Source organism: Strix aluco, chromosome 8 (genome assembly GCF_031877795.1).
Source record: "Strix aluco isolate bStrAlu1 chromosome 8, bStrAlu1.hap1, whole genome shotgun sequence".
NCBI classification, from domain to species: Eukaryota; Metazoa; Chordata; class Aves; order Strigiformes; family Strigidae; genus Strix; species Strix aluco.
In genome coordinates this window covers 12,435,194-12,460,938 of record NC_133938.1, presented here as the reverse complement: position 1 = coordinate 12,460,938, position 25,745 = coordinate 12,435,194, and the positions used below count along the sequence as shown (strand labels likewise).

The 25,745-nt window shown below is 39.3% G+C and overlaps 1 protein-coding gene across 10 annotated transcripts in view; it reads left to right on the top strand.

Annotated features, from left to right (window-relative positions):
• Positions 1-25,745, top strand: part of ST3GAL3 (ST3 beta-galactoside alpha-2,3-sialyltransferase 3) — a 202,714-nt gene that overhangs the window by 28,904 nt on the left and 148,065 nt on the right. For 9 of the 10 annotated variants that reach the window (XR_012624126.1, XM_074832220.1, XM_074832227.1 and 6 more), the window contains one exon: positions 25,037-25,084. The exons of the other annotated variant lie outside the window; for it this stretch is intronic. Coding sequence is in view for 8 of the 9 variants with exons in the window: in XM_074832220.1 (XP_074688321.1) it covers positions 25,037-25,084 (48 nt within the window). In the remaining variant the exon portion in view is untranslated. The remainder of the gene's footprint in view (positions 1-25,036; positions 25,085-25,745) is intronic. 10 annotated transcript variants of the gene reach the window in all.

The window sequence follows — 25,745 nt, the reverse complement described above, 5'->3', positions numbered from 1 at the left end:
TTTCTGGTTTTGCCTTCTGACACTCATATTCAGAAGGTCATTTATTGTCTTATCCTAATAGCTGGAATTAATGTTGTTTTTTTTTAAAATTCAGTTGAAATTACGCATTTGCCCAAAGAACCTGGGGAGAGTGGGAGACATTACACAGGGATGTAAGGTTTGGAGTACCATTCTTGTGTTACTGCAGAGGGAAGAAAATCTAGACAAATCTAAAGTTCTTGGGAAGCCAGGCTTTGTTACTTCAATTATGTACAGAACGGCTCATTTTATTGAAAAGACTTGCCAGTGGAGGAGAAGGAAGAAAACTTCTAACAATGTAATCTTATTTTATGGGTTGGTGCTGTGGTGAAAATCTGGATGCTTCTAATCTCAAAATCCTTGTTGCAGGCATTGAAGCAGAGGAGAATAAAGAATGAAAGATACATCTGATAATCTGAATTGCTTTTCACCAGGTAGCATTTATATGGGAACTGAAGACCAAAAAATGCTGAAGTCTTCTGCCAAGTGATGATGATATGCTTATAGTTTTTAAAACAAATGCTGCTGTTAATTTCATGTACTTTAAAGACAGAAGCAAAATAAACTTTTTGGGAGGCAAGTTTGTGTTAAGTTTGTGTTGTTTTAAGATATACAACATCTGTTGTATATCTCTTTTCATGTTTCATGGCAAAATCTGTATGGGTAAGTTCTCCCCCTCTGTCACTGGTAACAGTCTCACGGAAGAATGGCTGTGTCTGGTCAGACCAGGGCTCCAAGTAGCGTGGTGTCTTAGAAAACTGTCAGTGGGGTTAGCGGTTACTGCTGTTTCTCCCATCCCACTTTCCTATCTTCCTGCAATGTGTGACCTTTGACTTCCTGAGACAGATATGTTGTCTTTTCTTGTAGTAGTGCCTGCTAAGATTTTCTGACATAAAGCTGTCTGACTACTTTTCAAACCAATATATAAGCTGCTGGTGCCATCTTCCCATGGTATGGAGATTTCCAAACTAATGGTGTTGTGTGAAAAAGCACCCCTAAAGATTAGTTAAAACATAAATGAGTTAAGAAGATGGGGAAATAATTTAGTTTTTCTGGAAAAATTTGGTAAAATTACCCTAAATGAATGGCAGAGTGTTTTATTTGGGTGTTTTGTTTTGGTTTTTTTTAAAAGTGATTAAGATAGTGTAGTGAATGTTTAACTCTGGGTAGAAATTATGATAAGAGTCTTAAGAATTTATATGGGTTGAGAAAAGAATTTAATATCTGTATGGAGGTTGGAAAAACTAAGAATGGCTGACTAACCAAGATTTTAGAAAGCCAGATTTGGAAGAAGAATTAATAACTTGAAGTAAGATTCAACTTCTTTATGTGAACTTACTAGGAAAAAAGTATATTCTGATTGAAGGGTTTCTTTTAAGGATGCCTCAGATGTGACTGAATAGAGGCATATTCCTTTCCTGTGAATTTTTGCCCTAGTCTTGTAGTGGATGCTCTTGACAGAGGAATTCCTGTGTATTGACATCTGATGATTTTGGGTTCCAAATCTACCCTTTTAGGAAACCTATTTCAAATTGTTGCACTTTTCCAAATGTTTCCTATGTTGTAAGCACCTAAAAGATTAAGTGCACATATTACATTATTTCTTTGAAAGCAACTAATCGTTGTACATGTTACATTCGCATGTGGTAACTATTGATAGGAGATCAGCTGGAAGATGAAAGTAGATTTATTCTAGCAAAGCAGGGTTAAATTTGGAATTAGGCTTGGGAACTATTCAGAATTAGGCTGTGGTTGGTGTTGGTCTCTTCTCTGTTACTTTCTAATATCGTTGTTTTGAAACTCAGAAAAGCTTAATAATACTCTGTCTTCTGGTTCAGATTGATTCTGAGAAATAAATTAAGGCTAAGTTGGAGTCACCAATCAATCGATCCCTTCCTGATTTGCTTTACTAGCAAATTAAGAAGGCAGTGTTTTTCTGGAGCAGAATCTCCATCTCTATTCTGTTGTTTAAAACAGAATCATTTTTGCTTTTCTCTCACCTGAGTTTATATTCAGATATTTTTTTTTTTCTGGGTCCACTTAGCCATTATAATTGCAGGCTTACTAGTAAAAAGAGCTCTTTTACTAAATGTAACTGCAGTATACTCTCATATTTGTGTGCACATGTGTAACATGTGAAAAGTGGAAAAAACGAGTTTTCATCTTGTACTGTGTGTCCAGGATCTAGAGGAAAATACATTTATTAGTCTTAATGTGCCCTTTACTGTCCAATTCTTTCTGGTTTAAAATAGCTTTCAAAAATTTTCAGTGTCTTTCAGTAAGACTTCGCAAAATTATAGGATAACACCAGTTGGAATGAACATAAGGGGGTCTCTAGTCCAACCTCCTGGTCAAAGCAGTGTCAGTTATTAGGTGAGACCAGATCTTTATCCAGCCAGGTTTGAAAACCTTTAAGAATGGAGACTGTGCAACCTCTCTGTACAACCTTTTCCAGTGCTTCACGGTCTTCGTGGTGAACAGACTTTTCCTTACATCCAGTCCAAACCTCTCTTGTTTTAACTTATGCTTACTGCCTCTCATCATCCCACCATGTGACACTTCAGGAACCAGGCTCTGTTTTCTTGGTAATTTTCCTGCAGGTGCTGGAGGGCTGCTCTTTTGTCTCCCCAGAGCTTTGTCTTCTGCAGGCTAAACAAGCCTTGTTCCCTCAGTTTCTCCTCATAGGTCTTGTGTTAGCGCTCTGGTATTTGATCATCTGCACAATCCCTTGTTTGTCTGTAGCCCTTCCTAGAGGCCAGGCATGATGTGTTAAGACAGAGGGCTTATTGTCATTTGGAGGGGCTTGTGGTCTTGGGTGGTTCCCCTCCCCACCCCCAACTTTTTTTACTCCTTCATGTCAGTTAAATAATTCCATATACTTTCTGGTATTTCACCTTCTGTTTCAAACACCTCTTTATTGTGCATTTGTTGCACTGGAGGTGCATGGTACCTGTATTGGACCTTGCTGAAGAAATGCCAGATCAATGAAGGGGCACTTAACATTGAATGTACGATATTGAACATACAATAATGGTATAGGTAATGCTGTTGCTACCACAAAGGCCTTTTGCTTCTCAAGAGGCTCAGTCCAAAAGCAGTCACTGTTAAGGAAATATAGAACAGGGGGATGAATAGATAAACAGACTTCAGGCAACAGACACCCTCTCTAGGCAACCTGTTCCATGGTACTATAGTAGAGAAATTTTTCCTAATGTCCAGTCTGAACCTCCTAACCTGTAACTTGTGGCTGTTGTCGCTTCCTTGCCCTGAAGGACTCACAGGATGGTATGGGCATTGAGTAAGTTTTCCATATGCCTTTTTTTTTTTTTTTCTGTAAATGTAATGGTAGGTAGAAAGTGAAGTCCTGAAGGCACTGTGAGAAGTGTGGGGTATTCCAAGATAATCAGGGCTGTCTTGAAATGCCAGAGCTCGACAGATGAGAAAGTCAGTGAGGAAAGGCAGTGGCTGTTTGTGCAATACTACTAATTTAGGCTCCGAGTACTTGACATGCAGCTATTTAGTAAGCTCAGAATAACAAAGAACTGTTTGGAAGAGGATGGCTGTTACAGACTGCTGTGTAATCAGATGTCAAGGACTGGTGTGAAGATGATGGTTGCAAAGAAGGCCATGCATGTGGTAACTGGTTCCCTCTGGAGAAGACAGTGCTGCTGAAAATAGCTGGATTGGGTGTGAACACTGCTGCATTTGAACTGCTTTTACTGCTGCCAGCTGTTGATAGTCATGTCTGGGTTGTGACTAAAAATATGGAGATATTTGGAGTGTTGAACACAGGTTTTATCTTCGCTGAAGTGACTGCAAATTTAGGTTTGCAACCAGTTTCAAGAGAAGTTGTGTGACTGCGATGTGGTGCATCCAGAAGGAGTAGTGTACTTCACTGCCTCCCTTGTGTACTTATGTTTGGGTTTTCTAATACTTTTGAACGTTTGTATTGCTAATTCTGTCATGTTTCAATTTTCTGGACCTTTTTTCAACTCCTAGTTTCTGCAGTTTCTGATACAGTGCAGATGTTATTTTCCAAACTATTTTTGAGGTAGTTTATTTTTTTTAAGTCAATGATCCACACTAAGCTGTTTAAATTTCTCCCATGAATTGCTTCATTGATTCAAAACTCTCTGTGGTGTAGGAACACTTGAGGAATTCCCTCAGTTGTGCAATAAGACATGTGCTGATGGCGACCATAGTCTAGTATGTTGCTAATTCATCTATGTTTTGAGTCCTTTTAGCCATTTCACACAATTGTCTGTCTGCAGTGACTACACCAACAGTAGTGGGTGTCTCTCTTTCATAGCAGCTCCACTTGTTGTCCTTCAAAGGTGAGATTTCTAAAGCATGCAAGCTCATAATCAGTGACAAATACCATAATCTCTTTTCTTTCAGTAAGAGTTGAGAAGTATATTCATCTTCTAAACTATCTTCTCTTAAAAGAACTTTTATCAGTTTCTCCTAGCATGTGCCAGTGTATACTTTATAAAACATTTTAATTAAAAAAACATTATTTGTGGTATTTCCTTTGTCCATGTCCAGTGGGAGCTATTGGGATGAATGTTTCCAGAAGACTTAATTTTGCATTGATTGCTGGGTGGTTCCCTTCCTACATCCTGTACAGTGTGAAGCCTCATCTCTGGAATGTCTGTCTGGTCCCATAAAATGTTTGGGGAAATGCTGTTATATGCTATCACATGGGGTATAAATCCCCTGAAATTGCACATTGGATGCTGTACTCCCAGACAGGATTGTAAACACTTGGAGGCCCTTGTATATTAGAAGTTTCATCTTGAAGATAGGAGCAAATCCAAGTTGTTAATTTTAAATTTCTCTTTTCCCCCATGTTGTTTCTCCATCAAGGCAAATGCTTTTGGCTTCTCTTAAAGGACAGGCTTGAAAGTGTCTCAAATTTCTAGATGAATGCTGGGCAATTGTACTAAGAAAGAAATTATGTTGCTGTGTTTGTAACCATCTTGGGACTTGGGCTATATTGAAAATAATGTGTCTTCTTCCATAAGGTAGAAACCTCCTTATTGCTGTCCTGATGTTAAAAATGCATGAAACTTAATTCTTTTTTTTTTAAAGCAGAAAGTTTTTTAAAACCAGCAGAAAGATAAAGATGTGAGAATAGCAGTCCCGAACAGCAAATCTGTAGGTAAAGAAAGGATGGTGTTAAGTTCCAAAATATGTATTTAAGTTTTAAAAAAATAATATTTATTTTTAACTGCTAAAATTTCACTTATTTATGTTATGCATCTCAGTGCCACTGTCTTGCATTTTTGTACTCCTGGTGTTCTGTCTTTCAGCCCAGCTACCTCACTGGCATTAAAAACCAACTGAGAGTGAGCCGAAACTGCGAGGCAGTTTCCTGTTGTATAACTGTTTAGTTACTTTCTGAGATACTTGAGTAAATATTTAATTTGTAAAATGATTGTCCTATATTTTTTTTGGTGTAGATTAATATACTTCATTTCTAGTACTGTTTATTTTCTTGCTTATCTGATCTTAAATATTGCTACTCATTTTAGAAGCTGTGTTTTTTAACAGTGGCCACTCAAAATGTTTTCCTTCATAGGAAATTGTAGAAAATAGCCTTGGAAAGAACTGCAGGAGGTCTTTCTCTGCGCTTTTAGAAACAATATTTTTGACATCATTTTATGCCAACATATGTCAGAAGTACTCTATAAAAATCTAATGATGGAAACTTGGACAATCTATCACAGTCCTTAATTATTCTTCCCTGTAGACAGATATTTCCTGATGTCTACTCTAAATCACTTTGGCCACAGTCAAGTCAATTGTATGCTTTTCTGATCCTCACCTTCCCCCCTGCCCCCCATGTGTTTATGTATATTAGATTAGTTGATAGGCTTCTTTCAGTGTTACTTTCTTCAGATTTGTGATTTTTAATGTTTCTAGTGGAGAAAATATTCTGCAATCTGATCATTCTTCCTTCTAAAGACTCTACTACTTGTGCATATGTTTCTTGGAGCGTGGTACTCCAGAATAGATTTCTTTGGAGGCTATGTCTGTATGAGTGGAGTAGAAAAATGTGGCTTGCAGTTATGCTCTACTTCATGCTTTTCAGTGCAGAGACACTGGGGTTTCAGTATCATGGTGCTGATTCAGATCAGCTTGTTGTTCACTGTAACTCATTGTAACACCATTATGTCCGCTTGGAAGTACTGTGTTCCCTTGCCAAGATTCAAATATTTGTATACTTGCCGTATACTTGGATGTCTTGTTGCTGTTGCTATGGAATGTGTAAAAATGTGGTTCTGAGTCTGCTCTCATGGAGAGACATGAAACCATCTTTGAAGCTTAGGTTGTTGCCTTTGGTCGAAGGCAATTGACTGCTGTCTCCCATCTCTTTAAAAAAAGACACTGAACTGAGCGGAAGTGTCTTGTTGGCAATATCATTGTGGACAACATGTTTTGTTGATTTTCTTTCAGTTTCAAGCTCTGTAGAAATTTTGTCATGTGTATTCCTGCCCTGATAACGCTTTCTAGATCAGGCAGTAGAGGGTTCTTTTCTGTTGCAAGTTGTACAACGTTTGTTTCTTTTCTGTACTGAAGGATTTTTATTCTCTATTTTCATTTTTTTCTGAAGACAGGTGTGTCGTTCTGGATTATAATTCAGTGTATTCATTCACAGTTCAGTTTTGGGACAGTAATCTTAACCACATAATCTACTTAGAGCATTCCTTCATCTTGTATGTCTTTTCCTCCTTGCTGTTTGTTCATACAGGCATTCTGTGATGAATATACCTGTGCTTCAAATCAAGTTTAGGAGCATTTTTTTCCCCTATAGTTCTCATAGTTTGTGCTTGTCCTCCCTCCCCTTGCTTTCCACACAGTAAGAACAGTATGTATACCCAGCTTCTGAATTTCTCTGCCAATAAAGATCATCAGCTAGGCACTGCAAGGCCGGTGCTTCCTGAAGCTCACGGCTTGTGCTGAAGCTTCACAGTGACCCTCTGTGAATGGGTCTGGAAACTTCATCCCAAGGAGAAGCCAAAGGACTCTCTGCCTCATCTCCCCATTGCTGTGCTGGATCTGCAATGTGATGGTCCTTCTGCCAGCATGGGGATGGTGGGTGGTCATAGGATATCAGAAGTAGAGGAGTCTGCCTTTGTTGTTACCCTTGGGGGCATTTTCAGATGGGATGTAGCCTTCAAGTTGCTTTTTGAAGACCCTTCTGATAGAATATTTGGATTTCTCTATGATGTGTGACTGTTGGATGATGCACTGATTTTAAAATCTAAAAGCCACTTTTGGCTTTACAGAAATAACCCAGAAAATATTACTGGGTGTTGACTGGCTCTGGTCTTCCTTAGAGGATAGTCTTCAATTTTTTTTTTTTTTAAATTTTTTTAAATGTTAACATTATTTTTGAGGCTAAAACTATCTGTTTCCAATCATAGAAAAAAGATCTTGGGAAAAGAAATAGATTAACATTGTAACCAAATCAACACCTGGCTCTGTTTTGGGAAGAAACTTGGAACATCTTTACAGGATGTTAATAAATAAAGCTAGGTACGTGATCTAGATGCATCGGGTGTTCTGATGGTCAGGACTGGGCTTCGTCTTATGCTATGCTGCTTTGTAACAGTAGAGGGTACTGTTGGTGTAAGATAAAAATGATTTTTTTCACATGGAGCTTGGATTTTTTTGCTCCTAATATATCGGTCATTGGAACTGTTGACGTGTTATCACGTAGTCATCTTTGGGTCGCCACCTCGTTTTCATCCCATCCATTTATGGATTTACTAAGTAGCTTTGTGGACAGTCCCCTAATTAAGTACGAATGTTTCTTCATTACTTTTGCTGTCACAAAGTGCTTAAAAGATGTGTCTTCTGATATAGCTTGTTTTTCCTTCCCTGTTGTGGGGAGACTGTTCCTTCTTTATTCTAGATTGAGGTGTTGATTATGCTGGACAGCTTTCCAGAGAGTTTTTCTTCTGGAGACAAAGTATAAAAAAGCAGTAATGGTTTGGGAACAAAGTTGTAATTATTTCATCTCTTCTGTTGGACAGCCTTACTCCTCTGTTTTATTTACCACATTGTTACATAGTCTCTGGCTGCGGTTCACCAGAGTTGTGTTTTATTTGAATGTCGACAGGTGTGCAGTTACTTAAGACCTGCTTTTAAGGAATGTTACTGCTTTGCCAGGATTATTTCAGTTCTGTGGAAAGGACCTGAGCTTTACAAATCTAAGTTTCTGAGGGTATAGCTACATGGTATGGTATGTTGATTTTGGTGGCAAATCTCCTGTAAGTAACTGCATAATAGTATTTTTGGTGGGTTTTGTCCCATATTTTTATAGTAATGTGGTTTATAACCTCTCCTTACCCTGTGAGCAGCTGTTTTGGGCACAGCTGTGCTGGGGGGAGTTGCAGTGATGTGCTGGGCCACACTGGGTGTGAAAATTTCCTTAATTTTGCTTTGCTGCCAAAGTACTGTGTAAGTACACCTTGGGGTTGGTGTTAATTTGGAGGTGGAATTGGTAATCCTGATGGGAGCGAGACACCTTCAGTTTGGTCACTGCCATATTCTAACTGTACTGTAATGTACTTGCACTGTTAGAAATCCTAATATAGGTTTATTTGATATTCTGGCAAAAACTACTTTGTGAGTAAAGTTTTCCACTTGGTAAACTGATTTAAACCATAATGTCAGAAAAGATGCCTCGTAGGTACAAGATATACTAGATATGATAGCAAACTCATTGAAGCCCCAAGTTCTTCAGCTGCTGAATCTACCTTTCATTATGGTTTGCCCACATAGATAATTTTACTGGTACTACAGTGTGATTTCATTGGGAGAAGATTTTATGTAGACAAGCTTGAAAATTTATTCATAGGCCCCTGATAACTGTTTCCCCAATCTGTCTGCATTCTTCTGCATGTTTCTGGGATGGTAGGGTAGCTTTTAGTGATGGAGTCAGTTTGGAGCTGAAAACAGGAGAGATGTCTGATAGGAGTTGAGCTCAGATGGAGGAGGAGGGGATAGAAAGGTATTGGTGTGCTTTTGGGCTTTGGCTACCGAAAGCACTGCTAGCAGTGGTTATAAATGTGTTTTGAGACATCACTCATGCTCTCTGAGCTTCAACCCTAACCCTTGTTTCTACTGCTTACCTTGAGCCAGCTTTTTCTGTTTGACTGACTGTGTGACAAACCATGCCACCTTACTCTAAAACTGCAGAAGACCAAAAGGGAAAGGTTCTGCCAGTTTGACCTTTCAACCAGGGGAGTCTTTGTGATGGCTTAAAGGAAGGGACATGGGGGAATAGGTTCAGGGTCTGTTTGGGGCTGTGTCGTGAAGCTGTGCCTTCTGTGGCATTACTGTTTAAATTGTCACTAGCAGAACATGGGGTATTAATAATCCATCTGCTTGAAATCTTCTAATGGGTGAAATTTGGTGGGGGAAGTTGTCAGTGCAGGACACTTCAGTCATGTTGAGTATATTGAACAACTGCAGAGAAACTGCCTCGATCCTGTGAGCTAACTTGGGTGTTTCCTGGCCAGAACAGTCCAGTTTGCACACTGTTGTATTTAAGTGGCTGCTCCTCTTGTGAGAGCCAGTAGTAAAGAACAGTTTATTATGGGTAATAGTCATGGCTTCAACAGGATCATGATTGGATTTTCACTCTTGGACTCAAATAATAGCCATAACAATACATTCCATTATCTGAGGAAGGAAATTCTTTGTAAGTGAACCCTAACCTTATAGTTACTAGATTTATCCTGTGCTCAACTCATGATAAATTCAGTTCTCACTTTGAAATGGGTTGTTAAGACTTCTTGCCTGGCATAGTATTACTAGCAGACTGGAAGGTTTGTCTTTTTTGCAGTTGACTCCTGCATTCAATTTGTTCTGAATCAGTCTAATGTGAGGGGAGGTACTTTGCACTAAAATCCTGAGAGCAATGCTGATTTAGAACAAGGGTGTTTCACAGAATCACAGAATAGTTGAGACTAGAAGGCACTTCTGGAGATGAACTTCACCCTCACAATACAATTGTGTTTTTTCTTATGTTTAAATAGAATTTCCTGCTTTTCAGTTTGTTTCCATTGCCTCTCATCCTTTCACTGGGCACCTTTGAGAAGAGTCCATCTCTGCCTTCTTTATTCCTTCCCATCAGGTTACATTACTAAGATCCTCCTGAGTCTTCTCTACTCAAGGCTAAACAATTCCAGCTCTCTGTCTCTCACATGGCAGATGCTCCAATCCGTTAATCATTTTAGTTTGCTGGACTGACTCCAACAGGTCTCTCTTGTAGTGGGGAGCCCAGTGCTGGACCCAGTCCTCTGGCAGTGCCTCCCCAGTGCTGAGCAGAGGTGAAGGATCCCTTCCCTCGCCTCTGCCTAATGCAGCCCGGGATGCTGTTGGCTGCCTTTGCCACCAGGGCACGTTGCTGGCTCAGTTCAGCTGTTCCACCAGGACTCCCAGGTCCTTCTTTGCAAAGCTGTTTTCCAGTAGGATGGCACCCAGCCTGTACAGCATAGAGTTATTCCTCCCCGGGAGCAGGACTTTGCATTTTCCTTTGCTGAGCTTCATGAGATCTGTCTGCCTGTTTCACCAGGCCTTTTCCACTCTTTTTGTCAGCAGGAGGCCCACATTTTTCCCTAGTTTTCCTTTAGCTGCTAAATTACCTGTAGAAGTACTTCTTGTTCATGTCTTTCACCATTTTCAACTCCAGGCAGGTTTTGACCTTCCTAAGCCCGTCTTTGCACGCCAGGGCAGTGTGTCTATATTTGTCCTAGCTCACCTGACCCTGCTCTCACCTCTCATATGCCTTCTTTTAAGTTCTGTCAGAAGCTCCTTGTTCATCCATGCAGGTCTCCCGGTGCCTTTGCTTGATTTCCTGCACATTGGCCTGGATGTTTCTTGAGCGAGGTTCTCCTTCAAAATCAACCAACCTGTCTTCTCTTCAGGCCCATATCCTATGCGTTTCTCTGAAGCAGGTCCCTGAATAGGCTGAATTCTGCTCTTCTGAAGCCCAGACACGATCCTGTAATTTACCTTGTTTCCTTTGCCTTGGTTGTGACTTAAGGCTTTGTTCTGTGACTTCTCTGGCTTGAACATCAGTAGCGTTAATACCTCAGCCTGTGTTTGTGGTAAGCTGGTTAGGTCGTGTGTTTTAATCTGAACTAGAGATATTTGTACCTGAAATTCATACCTTGAGTGAACCAGACAGGCCAGGTCTGGATAAGTGCTAAATGTTCCTGCAGTGGGCTATACTTTCTTTTGGCACGTTCTTAGCTGATCCATCTGGTCCTTATGTGTGTTGGTCTTACGTACCAATGCTGGTACCAAAACTTTCATCTAGTTAGATGTCATTAAAATGACTCCCTTGCTGGACCCACTTCCATCCCCTTATGTGTGCCTAGAAATGGGGCTTAAATTTGCACAGTCTAGCTATGCCCTGGCTTGTTCTGAGATCATGGTATAACCCAAAGCATTTCTTCATGGTAAAACTATCCTATCCTGTATGTATCCATGAAAGAAAAACTGGCCTAGAAGAGTCAACTGCACAACTAGCCTAGGAATTATAGGCTGTTCTGTTTCTCAGAGCTCCAGAATCTGTTCAATATCCATATGGTCATTAATAAGTTTCATGTAGCATGGTATAGCCAAGGTATAATGGGATTCTGGCAAGTGATCCAGTTGCCTTCTCAGGAGTGTTTTTTGTCAGTGGAGGTTGTCCGGTACCTTTCTTCAAGTTCTGCATTTTCTCCCCACACCCAGTTGGTTACCTGTAAGCAGTGGCTGTACCAACTGATATGTAAGGGGAGTGGATACACCACTCTTAAATGGTGTACCTCAGGCAGAATGGCAGAATATATCCTAGTTAGTATCTGGTATTCCTGGTCAGCACAGATGGTGAAGTGTTGGCAAAAATACTTGCGAAGTGATGTGAGAAGGCTCTGCTTGCTGTTAGTCACTACCACCAAATTAGCTTAATTAAAACCAGCTGTGGGAAAGTGGTCTGCTGCAACTGATAAATCTCATTTCCTTCTCTCAAGTGTCTGTGGGCCTGGAGTGGGCGATAACTGCCGGCTTGGATGCAGTGAGGATCTTAAGGTGGTTGCAGTTCTCTTCCATATGTGCAATTTTGAAGTTGGCCCTAAATCCTGCTTTTGGCTCGCATTTCTCCATATGGAGTCCTTGGCCTTGAGATGCTCGGGTTTGTGTATCGTGTTGAATAGCATCTATTATGGTTAGTGTTGCCATTACTTGATTTGGTTTGGGAGAATTAGTGGGCATGTTTGTTTTAGTATGGTTTAGAAAGAATGTCAAGGTTATCCTGCCTGAGAAGGATGTTCTTTTATTAAAGTTTAAAAGCCTCACAAAACTAAAAGAACCCCTTCCCCCACAACCAAACCCCGACTTTAAAAACCAACAGCTTAAGCCATTTGAAAACATACAGTGCTTTCTCTGAATGGCCAGCCATCCTTTGTGTTTTGTGAACTGGTGTCTCAGGTTTCTGCAATATTCTTTATTTGTGGAATGCCCTACTCATCACTGTCTCCCTTCACTTAATCCTCTCCTCTCTTTCCTTATCATCTGTTCAGTTGTGCAGGCAATTTCACAGTCAAACTTAGGGCCAAAAAGTTGCCTACGTTGATGGCTTGTCACAAACCAAGAAGAGGCCATTTTTCATTTCTGAATTGATCCCAGACCTGCCAGCATCAAGCTGTTGGGTTTTTTTGCCAGTCAAATAAAGTTGTGTTAGATGAGGCAGCTGTTTTAGAATAAGGTTAATAAAATGACTGTTGCCTTTTATAAGGAGTTCTGCTAGCGCAGTAATCCAGAAATGGCAAAACTCTAAAATTTGTGAATCCCAGTGAGCCCGTGAAATCCTGGCTGGGAGCACACTTCAGCAGGTGCTGAAATGCTAATAGGGAATAGGGTCTGTCATGGAGCGCTGTGGAAGGTTTGTCTTTCCGAGATTACAGTGGGTTTTCTTTGTGCAAATTGAATTAATTTAAGTATGGGAGTTGCTCTTGGCAGCTCTCAATTTCTGAAGTTCCAGCTTTTGGAGAAATAGAGTTGGCAGTTTCACATGATCTTCATCAAAACCATTTGATGTTTCAGTGATGCTGGTACTGCTGGATGCTGGATTACTGTTCTTAAGCAAGCTGTTCCCTTGTCTTGGTATTTTGATTAAAGTAGTCCACTGATCTGGGTTGGTTTTGCTTTCTGTTTTTGGGGTGGGTTTTCTTGTTTTGGTTTTGTCTTTTCCAGAGGCCCTGCAAGTCCTCTGAAAGTCCATGTGGCCACTCAGAAAAGCAAAGCTAATATGGGTGTTTCAGAGGCATAGCTGAACAACATAGATAATTGGACATTGCATTGTGGCAGAGCTGAGAAAAATGTGTGTGAATGCGCGTTGACCAAACAAAAGGAGTTGCGTCAATAAGTACCTTTCTACTGAACTTGTAAAACTTTAGTTTCTTTCCCTCAATATTTTTCCAGCATATAATAATAATAATGTTGTCTGTTATATCTGCTTGCTGCAAACATGCAGGAGAGTTTGTGGCTTTCCCAAATAGGGTCACCCAAGATTTTTGGACACAGTATAGAGATGAGCCTGGTCACACCGCTCATCTACATGCAGTTCTCTGGTAATTTACTGCCTATATCAGTTTTGCACATGAGCTTTGTATCACTTTCAGTTTCATGTCTGACAGACAAGGATCTTTTCAATACAATTCATCCTTGGACAGTAAATGTTCTTGTAGCTGGAGGTGAGACTGGCCTCTTTTTTTAGTCCTTTACCCTCCTTGTGGGAGTGGCAGCTTGGTTGTCTTTTAGCGACTGCTGACATGGAAACTACACTATGAATTATTTTTTTTAAAAGAAGGCTTCCTTGCTTTGTGAAACAGTTTAGTTAGGTGCTCAGCAGTTTAAGTCCATTGATCCTAGATTGGAACTCATGTTTCTTAGTATTTAACCTTCTGGGTGCCTTGAAGTTTGTTTTCTCATTGGCTTGTTTCTCTGCCAAGTGCTAATTTAAAAGGATTGATTGCATTTCTGTATGTAGTGTGATAGGAGGAACACTTTTTCTTTAGATCGTCTCCAGCTGTATTTGTCCAGGGGCTGGGTGATGTGATGATCAACTTCCGCTTCTGGTGCTGCTGTTTGAATAAGTCTTTCCATTGTCCTGTGATTTCTGCATGTGGAAATGAGGCACTACTGACACTATTTAGTCCATCTCTGGGTTATTTTTCTTATGTTTTGATGAACCTTTTTTTTTTCTTCAAATATTATACTTCTGTAAAAGGAAATAATAGGAATTGAGAATCTATATACGCACTGTTCAAAGTTACTGTGGTTTTGGTTCTTTGTTTTGGTGGCTTTTTTTTGTTTGCTTTTCCCTCCAAGTATGGGAGCTTTCATAGTCAAGCAGATACTCTGGGAACAGAATAGCATTTGTTTTTGGCATCCTTCTAGGATGCACAGATGACTTCTGGAACATCTTTATTTCAGATTTGCAAGTGTTAGTGTTTGTTTGGTTTAGGATGATGCAAGGCTTTAATGTAGACGTAATGCCCTTTGTAGACCAATTAGTGTGGCTGGAAGGTGAAGACAAGCTGAGGGCACACAAACTGTTCTTCAAGACACTTGGCTTTGAAAGAACATATGCTCGGTATCTCTTGGTATATACTACCTATAAAATCACATACTATGTAGGACCTCTCAAGTCCAAATTTTACTGCACGTTTTGGAAACTTAATGACTTTTAGGATTTGATGAGCCAGAAACCTCTTCAGATTTTGGAATCAGTTGTGGTGATGCTGCTAAAAACCAAACCTCCAAACTTCCCCCTGGCCCCAAACTGCAGAAAACGTGAGTGAAAAATGGATCCAACAGACTTTCTGTTCAGTATCACCTTTCACGTTAATAAATGGCCTGGGTCCTTGTAATGCAAATGAATGTAGAACATCACCATTTTCTAGAGAAGATGCCTATAAAGCACTTGTATTCAGGAGATGGTTTATGCTCATATCCTTTCCTTGTGCCTTACTCCTTCCTGTCATTTTTTTGTATTCTGGGCAGACACAGGAGATATAAGTCACTGTAAAGCTGTACATAGGAACTTGTTGGCAGTTATTCTGGCAGCTGGGCCAGATGTTGTGTGCTTTAAGGGAGGCTTCTGACCACTGGTTTAATATCATAAGTTGTAGATAATTTTCAAACAAACTCAATAATGTGAGTTTTCTCTTGGAAATATATTTCTGCTTTTGAGGAAGGAGAGGTTTCTGAGAGCTATCTTGGAAAAGCCAACACACAGAAGTTTTTTCCATACCAGGGAGAAAAAAAAAAAAAAAAAGGTTGAATGGCTTCAGTAGGCATAAAACCAAGACCAGGCTATTAAAATTGTTATCTTAATTGCCATTAATTGCATGTAGGTATCTTTATTTATGTAAAACAAAGATGTGCAGCAGCCTTCCAGAGGTCTCTGACAATTGTGTGAGTATATGTAAGTTTAAGACACTGTCACTAATACAGTTCTTAGTCTGTGCTTTGTCAAGGTTAAAAGCTCATGTCCATATTTAATAAAAATACTACAAGAGTAAAGCAATTTCTCTCTAAATATGAATGCTTTCCATTTTATAATATCTAAGGTAACAATATATATTTTGTTTACATTATGAAAATACAGAATTCCTTTTCCTTGTGCCAGTCAAGAAATTTTAGTGTATTTGTCTCTAGTTCGAAACTGAACTTTGTTTAAGGACAAATTTAAGGGTATTTTGCTTTCTTTGTAGTTTCAAGTTGCTAGTATGTAGTAGAGAGTAATAATGTTTGAAGTTTTTTGAGGAGTTTTTGATAATGGAAATTGCTTGGTATTCCAAAACTTATGTGAAAAGCACATGTGAGCACTAACCAAGAAAACTGAAGGGAGTATGCTATTTACATTTTTCTAATGATTGCAATAAATAAGTATTATTAGGTTAAAATTACTTTAAAAATACTTTAAAAACAATTTGCACCTTTTGAAGTGATTGAAATCAACCAGGGAGCTTTGACCAATTAATTTTTATTTACATCTGTCTTGCATCACAAAAATATTATGTTGAGTCTGGCCTTAGTTTGCAAATGACATATTGAAGTATTTCCAAGGTTTTATGTCCAAATAAGTGGTGTTAGGTGCTTTAATTAAAAAAAAAAAAAAAATTTAGTTGTGATCTGTAACCCTCCTGTCCAGTATTCTTGTTTGAACAAAATAATGTCTACACTAATGATAATTAGGCACATTCCACACAGAATAATGAGATTTACCATTGATTCAGTACTTTTCTGTCTTAAGTCATGTAAGTGGTTAAATTGGTCTATCCTTTAAATATTCCTAATAGTTAGATCCAACAGTCATACACAGGTAAGTCTAAATACAATTTCCACTGTGCCTCTGATATATCGAATGTACAGGTTTGCTGTTAATTATAAAGACAGCTGTAGTGTTGTTTTGTTACTGAGATTATCTAGGAAACACTAGTAGTGATGCTTTTAAAATAAATGTGTTAAAGAATTCATAATTTGAAGTATTAGCTAGAGATAGAGATTCAGAACAAGATAATATATTCTGAACCTAAAGCAAGTGCTTTACATTTGGGTACACAAATACCATATTTCTTGATATTGCTTTGATTTCTTCATATTGCTTTGATTAAAGACAAGTACTACCACTGATGCTCAAGAAAATGTACTTGAACTGAACTGGTACTATCTTACTGGCCCATGTTTTCACATTTGTCTGCCAATATCCATTTTTTGTCTTGCCACATGGATTGTAAGCTTAGAGGAGAGACGTTTTACTGTTTTGTAATTTATTGCATGTTCCACTATGGAATTTGGGTATATGTCTGACTTAGTGCTACAATAATAATTGAAACCAAAATATGTGACTTGGCTTAGGAGGACATGCGCTCCTTAAAATACTGAGAATGTGCTTGGGATTAATTAAAAGATTTCTCTCTGTCAAGAGAAAAACCTCTCAGATACCAGCTTTATTAGTACAGTTTGGCCTGTTTGTGACTTTATGGTAGATCTGTACCTTCTCTACATTTGTGTTCCTCAAAGCCAAGTTTTCATTGAACTTCTGCAGCACCTTGATCTCACCTTCTCCTTTGCATTTGGGGGGACTGTTTGTACATCTCTTCTGGAAAGAGCAACCTAAGAGGACGGTGCTGTTGGCCCTCCCCTGGAACAAGGAGCTGTGATGACCACCGAGGAGCTAAACATAATGGATGCTTGGAGTGAAGCACAATGTTGTCCTTGTGCCCAAGAGTTTCATTGGTCACAGCACTGTGAAGTTAGGTAGTAGATCCAAATAAATGCTGATCTCATGAGCAAAACATACCAGCCCTTCCTGCTACCAAACAGTTATTTGGGCACTGCTGAAGACAATAGCAATGTAATATCCTTCTTGAAGCATTTGCCAGCTGGAGCAGGACACATCTTTTCATTCAGTTCATTCATTGCAGAATAAAGAAAATTGGCATGCTCAGAACATTTTAAAAATACATCTGTTCGGAACACGAGTGTTGTTTCTTGCTTAGTTAATTTGCCACTTCATTACGAATGTCCTGATGGAAGAGGAGCGATGCACACAACAGTGGGTGTAAAAGTTGGTTAGGTTCCATGAAATTCATAAAAATTCATTAAAGAAATATTACTACATCTTTCAAGTTCTGTATCACTAAGAGTTGTAGTGTCAATTAAATGACAGGAAATTGAGAGCTGATGGAGAATTACTTTGCAGTTTACAAAGTAAACAGTAGATCTTGATGCCACATAAAATTATTGAGACAAGCGATAATACTTCGCTATATCCATTCTCAGCTCCGAGCATCTTTGGAAAAAAGCAGATTGTTTATTTTTAGAGATGAGAAACACTTAATTTCATCAAAGGATGTCTTCAGGGTTGCGCAGGTTATAGCAAGATTATCTGTATTGACTGTGCTTTAGTTTGACCATGAGTTGGCAGAGATGTGCTTTGAACCAGGTGTGTCTGTGCTACCTAGGGCAGAGCTTGTGCGTGAGCCTCATCGCTTTGTGGCCAGTTTCTCGGAGTGCAAACTGGCTGGCTCCAAGCTGAAACTAAAAAGGGATCTAATGTCTGGGTGGAGTGGATGGCCAAGGAATTTGGGTTCAACTGTAAGCTTGGCCGTGAAGTCATCTGTTAATGAAGAGGAGGTTGGGTCAGCCACAGAAATGGAGAGAGAACCTGCACGGCCTGCTTTAGTACTGTATGCTTAAAAAGTTAGTACTGGATAAATGAGGGTAGTGTTTAAGGAGATGCTGGCTAGAGCAACAATGCAGAAACTTTTCAACTTTGTACAGTACATAAGTGAATTAAATATTTAGATCAGAATGAAACTTTTCCATTCTTATGGTATTTCACAATGATACGCATTCTCAAATGAGGGTGAATGTTCCCCTCAGGTACATTATATGAAACAGGCACCAGCCAGTTCCCACATCTTTGTACCGACACAAATGCAGCCAGGTGGCACACAAGATGGGGATTCAAATTTAGTGCAACAGAAACACTGTATTGCAGCCTTGTTTTAAGACAAATTATTAAAGTAGAAAATCCAGAGTTTATTGGAAGTGTTCTTTACAATCAGATGTTTCCTGTTGCTGAAGATGTGTCCTGTTGCTGGGTGACTTTTCCCTTCCCATAAAGGAAATTAGTTTGAACTTTGAACCTGGGTCTCCTATCAGTTGCAAACAGCACTGGGCTGAAACTTTTCGTATGGTTTGCTTGCCAAAACTTGCAATCCCTGTATCTACTGCTGTTATCTTGCACATCAGTGATTAGGAAGTGTGCCTGTGCTCTGTGTTGTCTTTATATATCCCATCATCTGAGATATTGAAATGTTAAAATAACGCTGCTCAAACAATACATTTGAGATTGTAACTTCTTGTGGTGTCTAAGCGTGGGAACACTACTGACTGTTTTTCACAGAGTATGTGTGTAGGAGCTGAGAGTACTAGTAAGAGTGGTCTTATATGTTTTCTTTGACCTTCACTGACTCAGGGTGAAGTGGTGCATAGGGGATGTCATTAGTGCCTTGAGTTTTGAATAAAGAATACGAGTAACTCAGAGCATCCTTGAGGCTGTGATACAGAAGATGTCCTTCGTAGTGACCAGTGCCCTTAACATAGAGCCATTTCACGGTGCTCAGAAAAAGGTGGAGAAGTAGGAAAATCAGTTGTACTGAAGAAGAAAGAGCTTATTAAAGCAGAATAAACCAAGCAGAGCGGGGGACACAACGTTAATGCAAAAGTAGGATACTTAATAAATTAGTAGGATGGCATTTATCATTAGACTGAATAAATTACTTGGGCCTTCCCTAAATCTGTCTTCAGCAAGTAAAATAAAGCATTCAGAAGTAAAGGATACCCTGTCAAGTAATTTATAAGTGCAGGCAGTTGTCCTTGTGTTTACTAAATCTGAGGAAGGATGTTCATGCTTTAGGTATCTAAGCAAGATCTCTGTGAAATAGAACTGAAATAATTTAGTTCCCTTCAATTCCTTGGATATAAGAATTGTCTAGAACGTTGCATAGTCATGATAAGAGTGAGGTTTTTTCCCAAATATTTTTTCTTTGGGGCAGGGAATGTTCTGAGACGGATCTTGCCAAATGAATCCCGACAGTAGCGTGTTTTCTGAGAGCATTCTGCTTTTGTGAACTTCATTTTCTGACTAGATGAAATAAAAGGACAATTTTTGTTACTACTGACCTTTTCGTCACTAAGTTATGAAGAGTTTTGTGCATTGTGTTTCTTTTCTGGTACATGTCATGTTATAGAATATTGATCTCAAAGAGAAAATAAATTTTGATGGCTATTGGGGTGTTTGATCCTATCCTCTTCAGCACTCCACTGAAAAAGGAAGACAAATGAATGACAGACCCTTTTCTTTATGGATGGTTTTCTAATTCTGTGGTAAAAAACCAGCATCTAAAATCCTTCTTTTCATTCTGACTCTGATTCAAAATTTTATTCTTTATTATTGTTACTGCAACTGCCGTCCCTAGTCCAGGTGATGAAGCTCTGCAGGATATCTGGTCTCTGATCAAGCTCTGGAGGTAGAAATTACATTAAATGTTATTAAATGTAGGTTGCAGTTCTCTAGGAGTCCATCAGAGTATCTGGAGAGCAGGGGTACGGAATGAGAATCTTAACAGTGATCATGCGTACAAGAAAGCAATGCAGACCTCAGAGCTTGAGTCTCTGTATGAGGATGTGCCAGATTACAGCCTTATGTTGCGATGTATTATGGTATTCCCTGTTTGGCTTGGTCTGTGGAGCGTATTACTGTAATGGTATGCGGTATCAAGGCTGTTAAGCCTTTATTATTAAACTCTTATAACTCCTGTGGGACTGATGGTTTGTGGTTTCTCAGGACCACTTCCAAAGCAGCACGCAATCATTTTTTTTACTGTTTGGTTTTTTTTTTTCCTGGGGAAGTTGGTTTATTGCTAAAGTCTGGTTTTGGTGGGGTTTTTGGGGTTTTTTTTGGTTTTTTTAAAAAGGGTAAGAGAAGTTATTGGTTCAGCTTCTTTTGGTTTCCAATACGATGAGACAAATATCTACAAATCCTTGCAGGGAAAATCTGTAAAAAGCAAAATAAGTTAGTGGCTTCTCAGAGGGACTTACTGTAAAAGTCTTAACTGAAATTCTGAAACAGCACTTAAGTTAACATACAGATTATATAGAGTTCTTGATTAAATGTGGCTTATATTTGCTGTTCTCATTCTGTGTTCAGTTTGTATATTGCATTTTCATCAATGATGAAATCAAAGCAGGGACAGTATTTGCATTGGAAGTTGGTCAATATATTTGCTCTTACGTTTCAGGCACTTGACACAACTGGGCTTTAAGAGCTGTTTCCACACATCTCTGAAGTGCAGTACCCATGCATGATACTAAATGTTTATCCTGTGCTGTCCATCTCTCTTTCTTGGAGTTTGAAACTTAAGATATTTTCCAACATAGCCTTGTTTCTGTCTCCTAGAAATATGCAGTTGTTTGGTCAGGATCATCACTCCTTCATGAAGACCCAAATCTTCATTTATTTTTCTGTTCAGAGACTAAAGAGTGGAAAAGATTTGGCAGTCTGTAAGAAATAGCCGTTAAAAAGTTACTGGTGTCCAGAAATGCCTCGACCTAAGATGCACAATATATGCAGCAAGATGAGTAATTTAATTTGCCTGTGTTGGAGACGGGGGACTGTGGTGTAGATTCATCCAGGCTCTGAGAAAGCTCACGGTTAACAAACAGGAGGAAGGATTTGCAGGAGACCTAAGATGGGGGACACTGGAGTGCAAAGGGGTGTATACGTGTGAAGAGATAAGGGATCAATGACACTGGCAGTGAATCCTTTGCCTTGAAATATAATTAGTCCTCGTACCGGGGTGGCTTATCTGGACTGTGGTGTAAGTGCAGCAACAAATGTAGCCACCTCAGATTTGCAGTTGTTCGTTTTTTTTTTTTTTTTTTTACTTCAGGATACAACTGTGCAAATCCCGTTGTGTTCCTTCAAAGGCAAGTTCAGCTCTACGTCTAGTATGGAGCGTTGTTGGAACAGAGTTTAAATTTGTTCCCGGAGCAGCATTTAGTCTCTCAGCACAGTCTGTCTTGGAGCTCCTGGTTCCTGAACCAAATGGGATCCTTGTGTTTGTTCCATAGCAGTAAGCTCTCCTGGCAGAGGGGTCTTGTACGGCATTCCTCTACGCTCCAAAAGGGCTGTGATGAAGCACATTCAGGTGGCCCTGCACAGCACTGTTTTTTGGGGGATGATGGAGCAGATTCATGTGTTGGTCAAATTTTTGATTCTCTGGCTAGGTGGCAGGTGAAAGGGGAAAGTGACCCAGAGCATAGGTCCCAATGCAGCATTGACACAAAGTGACCCAAAGCAACTTTGCAATCTGGCTGGTGAGGTCTCAGCCGTTATTATTCCTGGCACTGAATGCCTTGTTTCTTCTGATGGATTGGATCAGATCCAGAATTGCATTTGGGGTTTTTTCTTTCCTTTTTTTAAACTGCTGTAGCCACTGAAAAAATTATTGTAGCTAACATGAAAACAGATGTAAAAGGCTGGCATTGTGGTGTGTGCAGCCTTAAGCTGTGCATATTGGCAAGTTATCGGGTGTCAGATTTCATGATTTGGGCATAAAGACTGCCCTTCAGTTAAGAAGGCGGGAGAAAAAACATTTTAGCTGCTTTATGGAAGTAGGTAGCTAAAAGGTTAGGGACTGCTCCTTCAGACATAAATGCTTCTTGGCACCCAAAGCAAGGGCGCATATGAGTGGGTATGTTTTACATCGTGTCTTACTAAGTTTTGAAAGATAGAGCCTTTGATGATTGCCTCTGAAAGGTAGAGCAGACTCGGGCATGGGGGAAGGCACCGGGCACAGACTGAGCAGCCACTTTGTCTCTGCAAAAAAAAAAAAAGTCGTCTAGAAAGCCAGGAAGATTTTGAACTGAGTGATGACTGGAAGAGATTTGAAGCTAGAAGCAAAGAAACTTTTTTTCTTATGTTTGGAAGCAGGACTCGGTGTATTTGCAAATAAATCTGGCTTGTCTCAAAGAAATACTTATCTCCATCAACTTCTGACAAAAATAACCTGTAGCTCTGAATTTGACTGAATGTGAATAGCTGTCTGGATGGAAGAAAGGTGACCCGTGATTATCTTGAGCCTTTTTCAAGTTTATAGCTTCTTCCCTGTTGAAGTGTTAATGCCAGAAATAAACATGATGTTTTAATAAAGATCCATGGTTCATGAAATTACTTGTGGGGGTGAAGGGGGAATTGACAGTAATACAGGTTATTCACAGTGAATTTGATATTGAAACTGTGAAACTAATAGTCACATGGAGGACTGGATTGGAAAAGAGAGTTCACGTTTACTCTGCTTGTAATTTTTTTTGTTTATGTGAGGAAGACAATGTTCTTGGTTAAGCGAGTGAAACATTATACTGTTTTAGTGGACTGCAATAATGGGATTAATTTGATGCTTGCAATGCTTTTCAGCCATTCTTAGATAAGTCCTAATATTTCATGTGCAGTGTTTGAATGCAAAATATATTGCAGGAAAATGAACAACATTTAAATTTGGCATTAACTACAAAGCAATACTTTATGTTGATAAAAATCTCAACAGTTTTTTAGAAGTAGAACCCCACAGAGATACTTCAGAATTAATTGATGGCAGATGAATTTAACGCAGTTAAAATGAATTAAACCCCTTGCTATTTTGAATAATATATAAATGTCTGAATTTTATTCCCAAAAGAGGAAATACAGTTGTTAAGTCCAGATGGATTTTTATTTTTATTGGAATAAGTTTTGAGACTAGTAAAATTTTTTTTTTAATTTTGTTTAATGTTACTACCATAGTGTTGGATCTGGGACAGCACAGACCTTTTTTAAAATTGTTTTAAATCCAGTTAAATGAACGGTTTTACTATGTTTATTTTGAAAATTTCTTATTGAATTTGTAAGATTTGCAAAATAAGCACAGTATAGAAGAGCCAAGGGCTTGGTCCTATGTTAAGTTATTGTCAGCTGAAACGTGGTAATTGTCAGTGACTGTGATTGTAGCCTGCCCAAATGCAAGGTGATGCAGCGGGAGCTTAGCTTCTTTTCAGCATACTAAATCTGATTGTGATTGGGCTAAGGGCTTGCACTGGGGCAGCTGCTGTGGTGCTGCAAGGGATGTGTGATCAGTTGATCACATCTGAGGCCTAAGTTACAAATAGAAACTTAAAGGGATTCAATCTATTCATTTAGCTGAAGATGAAAGGCAGTTCTACTATTGCTGTATCAGTTTAAAGCCTCTCATTCCATAAAATTATTAATCCTGTCATGGTGGTTTAGTCTTTGCTGTGTTTTACCCATTGACAAGTTGTCTTTAAGTTCTGGGCCCAATTCTGCTCCACTGGAGTAAAATTCAGCATACTTTCTTCTTCATTTTGGCATCAAAATGGATGGCAAACCAGAAGGCATCCTACCAAAATAAGTGTTGGTTTGTCTCAAGTAAGAATGCAGCTGGGAAAAAACCCCACCACTGACCATGGTGCCCTATTGCAGCTCCATTTGGAACAGAATATTGCATTGTTAGTGATAAATTTTGCAAACAGATTCTAGGCTGGGAGAGTGATATATGAGGAAAATGAATGACTAATAAAGGGATCTGGATCATGGGGTGAGCTTAGTGCAAGCAGGCAATAAGGGTTTCTATGTGGCCAAATATCAAATTGTATGTATAAAAACTAGGAACTGTAAACCACAATTGAAACGAAGTGTGTCGCATCGTATGAAATGGTGACTAAAAGTATTGGGCATTAACTGGTGGGCAAGAGTTGTCATTGCGATCATGGATAAAAGCACTATTGTGATCCCCAGATGGCAAAATAAAACGGTATCAGGTAGAGAGGTTATATTTTCTTGATACTTGGAATGCATGCTGCATATAGAATAAAGGTGAAGGATATTGGTAATTTGAAATGCATTCAGCTGGGGAGCCACTAGTGTGAGTAAAGATGTGGAAAACATGGCGAGAACTGCAAGGAGCACAAAATACTTGGCTTAGCAAACAGTGTCAGGGAAGAACTGATCATAATAGGTGAGTCCCTGAAGAAGGGACAAAATATTGATAATGAATTTGATGAGAAAAAGCTCTTCAGTCTAGCAGTCAAAAGCATATTGTGATTCAGTTTTGGTAAGGTTGACCAAGATTATTAGGCATAATGAAATTATTTTCAAGAAACTGTAGGTACTTCATTGGGTAATGACATCATGATTTGTTGCATACTCCAGTGTTCTGCCTTTGCTAGATGCCTGTTGTTTTGTCTGGCTGGTGTAGAAGTTGTTCTGCTTCCTGGTGGAAGGGAGCATGAGGAGTTATTTAAGCAAAATAACAAGAAAATGTTACAGTGAGAAATGGTACTAAGAAAAAGGGGAAAATGAACTTGTACTCTTGTGTTACAGATTCAGTGGTTCTTTCCTTTGACTCCGTTGGACATACAATAGGCTCAGGTACAACATTGCCTTCTTCTCTATCTCCCACCTCATGACAAGGCTTCTACTTAATTGGACATGGTAGCCATGTTGGGAGGCAGGTCACTGAGTCAGACTTTTGTGGGAATCAACCATCTAGCCAAAGTGGGTAAATAGGTCCTTTCCTAAGTGTAGTGGAAGTATTAAAGGTCTTAGTGCGACACGAGGATTAACATGGGGGACCCCTTCCATTACCAAGCAAGGCCTGGTATCATTACCAAGATGACCTGGACATGTTACATGTGTTAGTGATGCGGCTTGTGCTTCTTTTCTCATGTGAAAGGCATTAAGATGATGTCACCCACCAGCTGAAGAAAAACTGTTCCATGCTACTAGGAGAGTTTCTCAGCTAAACAAACAGTTGAGTTATTTGGGGAAAGACATCAGGAATGCTTCCAGGAAGGAGAAGGCAAAAAAGTCGTAGCTAAACAAATAGGGCTGGAAACTTTTATTTTTTTGGGTGGAGATTGACCAGTATTATCGAGCCCCAGGGCAAATCCTGCCCAATCTAATTTCCTTTGGAACCTGAGCATGACCTTCAGTTAAACTGAACCAGAAATAAAAAATTCTTTTGTGTTGGGGACTCTTCATGAAACCAGTAACTATCATTTTGGCTATGTGTAATATATGAGCTGTAGCC